This window comes from Miscanthus floridulus, unplaced genomic scaffold (assembly GCF_019320115.1).
Source record: "Miscanthus floridulus cultivar M001 unplaced genomic scaffold, ASM1932011v1 fs_392_1_2, whole genome shotgun sequence".
Lineage (NCBI taxonomy): Eukaryota > Viridiplantae > Streptophyta > Magnoliopsida > Poales > Poaceae > Miscanthus > Miscanthus floridulus.
In genome coordinates this window covers 1-9,740 of record NW_027096687.1, presented here as the reverse complement: position 1 = coordinate 9,740, position 9,740 = coordinate 1, and the positions used below count along the sequence as shown (strand labels likewise).

Below are 9,740 nucleotides of genomic sequence, written 5' to 3'. Positions count from 1 at the left end.
GCCGAACCGGCTGCATGACTACTCCATCGGTCCGTCCAAACTACTCCGTGTGATCCAGCAAACACCATTAAAACAGAAGGCCGTACCCAATGAGAAGTACTATACAGGTACTATGCCGCTAAATCATGTCACGTCGTTTGGGATGATATAAAAAAGTCACAGAGACAGAGCCATTCCTAATGCAACTCCATCCAAACTTGTGGTTGCCGTGCCTGGCTCTGGCATATATAGTCGCATCGCATGCATCTCTCGTTGTACTGGGGCTGAAACGGAACGGCGTGTCCCAACTCCGAAAGCGATAAGTAGCAGCACAGCACTACGTACTGTAGTCTGAAGGAGTGTTAACAATAATTTAGCACACGTACTATAATTATTCAGGCGTCGGTTAGTTCAGTTCCAGTTCCAGTCAATCAAGTATAAACACGCGTTGCCTTTGCCTAGCGCCGCAACAAGTGGGTGACGTCACCACCGTGCGAGAGGCGCCAGCGGTGGGAGGCGTGAAGTCGCGCGCCTGACGGGAGCCGCTGCGTCACGGCACGGGCCCGGCCCCGGTGGGGCTGAGGCGGTGGTACGCGCTGACGCGGTCCTACACTCCTACCCCGTCACCGTACCCATCCGGCCCGGCACCACATCAAATCATGATGGCTTTGTCACCCAGCGATCCTCTGCGCCTCCGAGGAACCGTGCCGCCAGTGTGCCCATCAATATATACAGGCAGTGCACCAGCAACGATAGCCAATCGCATGGGCCTCTCCCTATTTTTTTTTCTTTTTGGAAACTAGATAAACGTGAAACTAGGATCCAAGGAGAAGGAGGTGTCACGGTCATACCTGGTGGCGGTAGTATTGGAAGTTGCAGTCCCTACTCCCGGATCCATAGTTGAATCGTGCACTAGTATATACTTCCTCTGTTTCAGAATAGATGACGTTATAGAATACGTGTAGGTCAATTTTTTTTACTTAAACTAAATTTATAGAAAATACGTACAATATTTATGTCTCCAAATAAATTTATTATGCTAGTTTATTAACAACATATCTAATAATATTAATTATATATTATAAATATTAATATTAATATTTATTATATATATATATATATATATATATATATATATATATATATATATATATATATATATATATATGATTGGTCAAAGTTAGAAAAAGCTGACTTTTTAAAAAACGAGAATGACTTTCATGGACAGAGGGAGTATCTATATTCGGCATATTGAGGTCACTTAGAGTTTGACCGGTATTTTTAGACCCTACTAGTGGAGTCGTTAGGACTAATGGTGGTGACTGACAGCAAAAGGCTTCACTTAGTGTAAGCTCCTCGAGCAATTAACTAATATATTGTTCTATTACTACAAGTCTCTAAGGGGGCGATTGGTTGCTCTGCTCACGTCGTCCGGAGCCTCATCTGGTACCAAGTGGTGTACTATGGTCATGTTTGGTTCCCCTCTTCGCACGTTTTGCCTATTTCGTTTCATTCATCTGCCCCCCTCCATCCCGCACGCCTCTATTCTCAATTTCACCTTCCCTCGCGAGCCGGGATGGCTTCATACACGTATGGTGCAGGGGCCCATGTGTCAGACACTCAAAACTTTGATGCATGCGTGCAACCAAATACGATATCGTTTCGTACTGGACCAACAACAAAGACAACCAAACACAGCAAAGTGCATAGTCTTATCATGGCTGGAAAGAGCCTGGACAGCCACTCCATCCCGGCTCGCTGACCTTTGAGCAACCCATCGCCCCCTAAAAGCTTCAAATGCCAGCATTGAACTCTACTTAGGGCATGTTTGGTTCGTGTTGCAGTTTGCCACTAAAAACCTTCGGTAAAAAAATTTGACAAGCAAAATCGAAGTCGCACTTGTGACAAAGCTTAGCAAAAAAATAAGTCTATGACGTGTGGATAGGATGCTAAGAAAGTACGGTATAGTATAGTTGTGGCAGCAAACCAAACAAATACAACAAAACTGTAGCATAACTAACCTGTGGCATGGCAGGACGTTGTGGTCATGAACCAAACATGACCTTATTCTCAAATTGGATCAAATATATAAGAACCAATATTTATAATATTTAATTAATAAAATTGGATTAGTCATGCATATGTTCTTATAAATTTATTTAAAATATAAATATTGGTATTGTTTTTAATTTAAAATTGATTAACTAATAACACAATTATATTTTTTTAGGACGGAGGGATTATCATTCTCCTGCTATTTTCTTGAGGTGCCCCCACCAAGGCGCCACCAAGGCTCCAACGAAGGAATCAGAAATGGACGGTGATCTGAACCGGGTAGTCCGGACCCGACTGCGCAAAAAACAACTAGTACTGTATCACGTGTGTCGTACGCAGAAGGCCCCGGTCAGAAATCGACAGAATTTATTGCAACAACGACAAGCATGAAAGCCGGTCGTCATCCACCAGACGTGCAACACGATAACCGTGCCAGATCACGCCGGGGCGGACCGGACGTGTGGCGCACCACACTGGCCAATGACGAAACCGTTCTCGGTCCCGACACGTGCATCACGAACACCTTTTGAAAGATTATCACGAACAATTTAGGCAGGAGTAGTATAGTACCTTTCATTAACCGGTCCCGGTACCTGTTAATTGCCTGATGTTTGATTTAACCTAGCTCCTCGGTCTTTTAAAAGAAAGTCATTTTCATCGTGAATATTGATTGATATTTTTCTCTCTAAAAATTTAGCAGAGGGACTTAGGGCGTGCTTGGTTTCTCCAACAGCATCGTCTCGCCTCACTGGACCTCGTTGGCATAGGACACGAGAAGCTTGCCCAGTCGTGTGAGCCAATTTGACTCTATCACGTGGGCAAGGCATAACTCGCTCGCACGGGCTTCGAGGTCTTCAGGCAGACCATGCAAACAAGCTAGCCAGCTTTCTATCCTCGTCTGGTACAGGTCTGTTTGGTTTCCGGTCATTCTTCTAGCTGGCTAACAAATAAGTCAGGCTAACCTAAGTGGGCTCCTAGCAAGCTAATGGTCTTGTTTGGTTGCAAACACTATTAAGGGCCTCTTTGGTACGGCTTATGCCGGCTTCGGCTTCATCTATTTTACGCAAATCGAGGCACCGTAGCGTGAAGCCGTTTGTAAGCCGAGGTTAAAATGAACTAGAAGCCGGAAAAAGTCGTTTTCTCGGTTTCACCGCTTGGATCATGCTGAAGCGTTTTGGCTGGCCGAGCTAAGGTCGAGTTGTCTGACTAACGACCTGAGTGTTTAGATAGCTGATTTGGCTAGGATAGAGTCACATCTTTTTCGTGCTTGTAAGTTTATTTTTTTTAGGCAATTTATGCAACACCTGGTGAACGACGACTCTCGCAACGCGCATCCAGCCGCCTGAGCGCGCCACCGCCGCCGTACACCCAATGCGCGAGACACCGCTGACGAACGCGGCCGCCTGGAGACCGCAGATGGACCGCCATGGACCCGCCGGCGATGCCTGACATGCCGGCCGCCATGGCGCCGCGTGCGCCGGCCCCACCACAAGGAGTACAAACCAGCAGACATGGAGGAACGAATCATCTTGCTTCGTCTTCCTCACAACACACACTGTTCCAGATTTGCAGGCTACGAGTACAGTACGAGTAGTATTTTTTGTTCTTTATTGCTAACATAGTACTTACAATCGAGCGTCGTCGAATCGATGCGTACGCACGAAATAGTGGCGCACCATCAGCACTGTATCTGGCTCGACACTCAAAATCAGCACTCGGGAGGAGCAGAGACGATCCAAGCAGGCCGGCCGGCAGCGTCACAGGTTCATGAGGAGCAGCCTGGAGGGGCGCGCGGCTGGAAGTCCTCGACCCCGCGGCGGCGGCCGAGCTCGTCCGGGCCGCTGCCGATCGTCTGGAGCAGCAGCGCGCGCACGGACCGCCCTGCCAGTGCCGCCCCTGCTGGCGCCGTGCACCGCCTCGCCACCGCCGCCCCGCGCGGCCGCCCCCGTTCCGGTGCCGGCTGCAGCGGAACGACCCCGGGTGGCTCGTCGGCGAGCAGAGGCACGTCAGCTTCTTGTTGCCGGTGGCGGTGGCGGCGGATCTCGGAACTCTGGTGGCTCCGTGCGTACGCCTGACACGCGAGGACGGACGCGGATGGCTGGGGAAGCACCGGCGAGGACGGACGCACCAGGAGCTCGTCGGGGAAGCTGATGGCCGGCGCACGAACGCGAGATGCCGATGCGGAGGACGACCAGACTCGCGGAGGGGGCGGAGGTGAGGCGTCGTACCATGGTCAGACGGGGTGAAGGAAGGAGCGACGGGACCGCGGGAGGTGAAGCGAACCGTGGCTCTGGCCTGGCCCAGAAGAACGATCTCCAGCCGCGTTCCCAGAGGGACCTGGCTAGGAGCGTACGGTGGCCTCCCCAAGCCTGGCTAAAGACCAGTTACAAGCAACTATCTTTGGCTTCGTGCAGCCAGGCCGAGGGATGGCCACCGAACCACCCAACCAGATAATCACAGGGGCTCTCAAATCTAAAATAGTTAGCAAAAGTTCTAAAATTAATCTTCAACGGAGTATTTATACAGAAGATCTATTTTGGGTTGTCTGATATGCACAAACTAAATATAAGCATCCTCTCTCTTGAAAACCTATTTGCAGAAAAGATTCTCTTTTAGATCTTGTCGTTGAAGAAAGTGTCAAATATGTATTAAACTTTTGTCTGTAGCGCTACCTAAGGAACGAATAAGTCTAGTATTTTGGATATTGTTGTTGAAGACTTGCTTGCACAGACCAGGTGAGGCGATGCTAGCCCAGAAACTAAACACTCCCTTATTAGGTCCCCCGCGCCTCTTCTTGCACAGTTGCACTCGCACGCAGCGGGTCACGAGTCACGACACAAACCTGCCTGGCGTCATGGGAAGGAGAGAAGCTGAGCGCCAGGAGGAAAGGAAGCTGGGCGGCGCGTGAGATGCGACCAAGTGACCACGCCGGCGGTGACCAGGACCGGTGCGGGCGCGCGGGCCCGCTGGCGAGGCGTAGCCTCAAGTGGAAGTAGAGCTAGGAAAAATATCAGGTCCTATAACTGTATGAGCGATGTGTAGGAGTAGCAGGCATCACTGTATGAGCTCTCACACACAACTTTTTCTCAGCTTTTCCTAAAAAACAAACCAACACAGACTGGGAGTACTAAGACCACACATTGAAGAAGGCCTCAGCGCGGCCATGAGGAGCCGCGGTGCTGGAAGAAGTGCATGGGCCTCTGATATGATTTGATGCATCTGCAGAATCCAGAAATATTCGGCCCAACCGAAAAAGATGAAGAACGCAATTAGCAATTGATTAGGATAAGGAAAATATAAAACTTAGTACTCTTTCCAGACGTTTTGATTTTTCTACGTACATCAAATTTTTATAATTTGGAAGAGAGGGAGCAAGTCCTAGCCAACACAGCTGACCATGGCCGCTGAATCCAGGACAACTGTTCAGAGCCCTTGAATGAAGCTCTCAACGTACTGTGTCAAAATTCTTTAAGATATACTCCCTCCATCCCTAAATAACTATCGCTTTTGGTTTCCGTGTAGTAAGTTTGACTGGATTTATAGAAAATATGTACACCATTTGTATCTCTAAATAAATTTATTATAAAAATAGATTCAACAATCTATCTAATAATATTAATTTTATGCCTACGGTTGCTAGACCAGTTGGTCAAGCCTCTGGGTGGCGTCCCCCATGACCAGAGTTCGAATCCTTGGTTAGGCGAATTTCTAGTCGGTAGAAAGAAAAAACCTCGGTTCTCCCACATTTCCAAAGCACAGGTAAAATGGACCGGCCCTCTCACCGGGTAACAGGGCCATGTGTGCTGGTGGGGCATGGGGTTCGAGGGGTTTCTTGGGCTATGTGAGAAATCCTCTACCTTAAGTAAAATAGCTTAGGGGTGTCTACCCTCGCAACCCGAGTTTTTTTATATTAATTTTATACCATAAATATTAATATTATTATATATATTTAGTCAAAGTTAGCGAAAACAACGTTCAGGGATAGAGGGAGTATCACACATTGCCCAAATAAAAAGTCAAAACAGGGGTAAAATACATAGATCTTTAATTGTGTATTTGGTTCTAGGGACAATAAGGGATGGGAAGGTATTGACCCTGTTTTGCAGCGCTAGTTCAACAGTACTTTTCAGCGAACGAACAATATTTTTCTATAATAACAAATCAGCATAAGTTAAATTTCAGCGAAACGAACGTGAGTTGTTTCGGTCGGAGTTTAGTGGGGATATGATCCATCCCCTTTGGGAATATCTCATGAATATTTTCCGAAATCGAGAATGTCCCTGTATCCCTCGAAAACGAGGGGACACGGCTCGTCCCTCTTCTTCGCGTAACTTTCAGCCGACTAGAACTAAACAAGAAACGGCGACGGTTCTATTTCTTTCAACCGAACAAAAAACGAGAACAATCCCATTCTAAAAAATAAATATGGATGGGGCCATTCCATTACTACTTATCTCCAAACCGAACACACGCACTAAAATGCAGGGACAAATCCGTATGTGAAATGTCATCTTTTTACTATTGCATTCACACCGTCAGATCTTTTTAAGGGACTAGGGGCGAACTCAAACTTCAATTAAAAAAAACGGGCGCAACCACTAATAAATTAAAAAAAATAGAGCAAAATCACCGTTGCCCTTAAGGTAAGCATTTCTTCAGAAAGAAAATTACAACCCAGAGCTTAAAAAGGACACTTATGACCTTAGATTCAACTACAGCCTAAGAAGTAGGTTTTCCCTAGCACCACACGCTGCGACTTTAAGGCCCCGTTTGGCCAGGCTCCCGCGTCCTCCGGCTCCTACACTGTAGCGACACTTTAGCCGGAGTTGGAGAAGCAAAAAAAAACGAGCTTCTCCCCCAGAACGGCTCTGTGAGAGATAAAACGAAGAGAGAGAAAGCCGGCTCTGACAAACAGTGTCCGCACATGACGTGAACAGTATCGCAGCAGAGGGGGCCGGAGCCGCCCGGAGCTACACCAAAGAGGGCCTAAATTACCCTTATTGCCACTTTACCCGAGAGATGGTACACTCTTGGCCTAAACAATTCAACTTTCCAACTCGCCTGGATTCCAAGTTGTCAAACTTTAAACCTTCAGGCTTTTACGACCTACAGTACCTGCTGACCCGAAAAGGCATCGTATTTCGCTCGTTTTTTTTTCTTCAAACAAGAATAAAATGCGTCACATCATGTTGGTGTCACTATAACCGAATTCTGAGGAAATGTTGGTGTCACTATAACCGAATTCTGAGGAAAGGGCAAGTATGCTAATAAGTACATACAAGCACAGAATTAGACACCTCGCACCATACTTCCCCACTGTCTATGGCACTACAGCGCAAAGCTCATCTACTATCTAGCAATGCCGTCAATTATGGGGCTCATTATTTGAGCAAGTAACAGGTCTTCGCTTTTCTTTTCCATTTTTCTCTTGACATCTGTGCCTTAGCTGAGTAAACTGAACACTGGAGCCCATACCTACAAAAACGGTGATCTCTGAGCTCTTCGACAGAGGAATCCATTGATGTGCCATAATTCTTTCCTTTCATTTCTACAACGGAATACAGAAAAGTTGTGATACGTCCTTTTCGTCGATCAGGCACTGTTGATAAAGCACATCCAAAAAGGCATGCAAAAGGCTGCCTTTAAGCCCAGCTCACCGTGCAGCGTCGCGCTGCCTTTTGAAAGAACGTGGTGCTAAACTCCCAGGTCCAGAATTGCGGAAAGGACGCTGAGATCGATCAAACCTACCAACAGGAGCCCTGGATGGCCGAGTATGCGCTGAAGAACCTCCTGGATGGGTCTTATCAGCTAATAAGGACATCAGAAAACCACTAGGTGGAATATAACCCGCTCTTCCCTGAGAGAATCTGCTAGCTTCTGCTAAATTCTGGCCTGAACCTCCGTTTGCTGAAAGATCATTCGGTGGAACCATAGCAGGCAAGCCATCATATGAAAGGATGCATGCGATGGCATACATTGACGCTCCAAGCGCAGGCGGTAGAACATCTTGCGGATGTTTCACCTGTAGAAGACACATTTTATCAGAAAAGAAACAATCACAAAAGTAAGAGAAGTCATAGCTCAAGAGTTTGAAGGGATCAAGAATAGTGTGTAATAGAGAGGATCGTCCAGGTGCATTATCCCAAACAAAACCAGCTAGGAGTAACTGTGTAAAAAAAATATTCCCTCTAGTCACAAATAAGTTATGTTCAAGGTTGTACGAAATCAATATTCCACACTCTGACCATGAATTACCTTTTACCCATTCAGTTTGAAAGTTTGGGAAGTGATAGGTTTGTCTTGAAAATTAGTACTCCTCGAGTCCAAAACTATAGGTCATTTTGGCTTTTTCTACATACATAGCAAAAAGCTATGTACCTAGACATACGCATACATCATAAAAACTATGTATCCAGAAAAGACGAAAAGACAAAAAGACCTATAATTTTGAACAGAGGAAATATCACAGAAGTATAACATTTCTCATGTTTTATAAACATATTGTAAAAAAAGTAGTCTAAGTTCGAAGTGGTTGACTTTAGACAGCTCCAAAACATCACTCATCTGAGATTGGAGGGAGTAGCATATTGAAGATTCATCATTACTATTTTTCTCGTGCATATATCAATTATAAGAAATTACTTATGCAGAATAAATTGCATGGCAATTTGCTGGTGTGCCTGACAGGTCATAGTGGCATCTTTCAGAAACATAGGAGAAAAGATAGGGCGCACAACAGAGAAAAAACTACATGCACAATTAAATTAAAAGAATGCAGCAGCCAAGGTAATATCATCTTACTTTGAAAAGAATAGCAGATGCTAGATGTTCTCTTAAGCAGTATATTTGAGCAACATCCAGAGCCGTAGCGTCAAACCGGAGCCACCGATCAACAACAACTGAAACAGTGCTATCAGGTGAAGACATGATCTCTTCTTTGTGCTGTACCAAAGTGTTTTCCTCAGCTTCATCCTCACTGGAATCTTCCTCCTCATCATCACTACCATCATCAGGTGGAGCAACAACCATTTCTGTAGCTATTAGAAGCAAAGGATATGACCCAACAACTGAAGAATTTTTTATATACATTCCACCATCACCTCGAGTGATCTCATCGTATATCAGCAGCGGCTTCCCAGAAGATTTATTGAAAGATAGGTTAAAGTTGCAGGAGTGTGGGTGCAGACGAACTTTGGCACCACTTGCTGTTTCCACAACTGTTTTTCTAGCATTTTTGCGAGGAGGGAGCAATTTCCCTACCATTGGGTACGCACCAGCCATAAGAACAGCACGCATGATACCTAATAGAGTTGCAGGTAAGTACACTTAAACAAATCAAATTATAAGACACAAAGTAAAATTTGTGAAATAAGTTCGACAATGCTTTGGTTACAAGATGGTCTAGCACCCTTCAAAGGCGTAAAACATTTTTTTATTACCAAATAAAGTTACAAGATGTTTAAATTAAAGAAATAACAGAAATAGAGAAAATAAAAGCAGCTGGAAAATCTGATCGGCATATGCAATAACTTTTAGCTAGTTAACTAAAATACCCATCTTTAGATGGCTGAAGAGAACTTGCCATATCTAATAATCTGAATATACTAATTTCGTATACCCACACACACACACACGCACACACACACACGCTCCTCTACAGACTGGGAGTGGTAGATGACTGTCTGTGAGGCGTAGGTCTATGGAAG

General features: G+C 45.6%; 1 protein-coding gene across 1 annotated transcript; it reads right to left on the bottom strand.

Annotated features, from left to right (window-relative positions):
* Positions 1-7,142: 7,142 nt before the first annotated feature.
* On the bottom strand, positions 7,143-9,354 carry LOC136531615 (DExH-box ATP-dependent RNA helicase DExH6-like). The gene is made up of 3 exons (XM_066524269.1): positions 8,836-9,354; positions 7,692-8,056; positions 7,143-7,582 (listed from the first exon to the last, which is right to left on the bottom strand). Exons 1-3 carry the CDS (start codon positions 9,328-9,330, stop codon positions 7,510-7,512), a joined length of 933 nt encoding a protein of 310 aa, XP_066380366.1. The 5' UTR covers positions 9,331-9,354; the 3' UTR covers positions 7,143-7,509.
* Between the last annotated feature and the right edge of the window lie 386 nt (positions 9,355-9,740).

Excerpts from the sequence above, each read along its gene's own strand:
- LOC136531615 (XM_066524269.1), bottom strand. The coding sequence starts at position 9,330 with ATGCGTGCTGTTCTTATGGCTGGTGCGTACCCAATGGTAGGGAAATTG. Across the intron at positions 8,057-8,835 it reads CATCTGCTATTCTTTTCAAA|GTGAAACATCCGCAAGATGT; the intron begins GTAAGATGATAT and ends TGTCTTCTACAG. Across the intron at positions 7,583-7,691 it reads AGGCAGCGCGACGCTGCACG|AAATGAAAGGAAAGAATTAT; the intron begins GTGAGCTGGGCT and ends ATTCCGTTGTAG.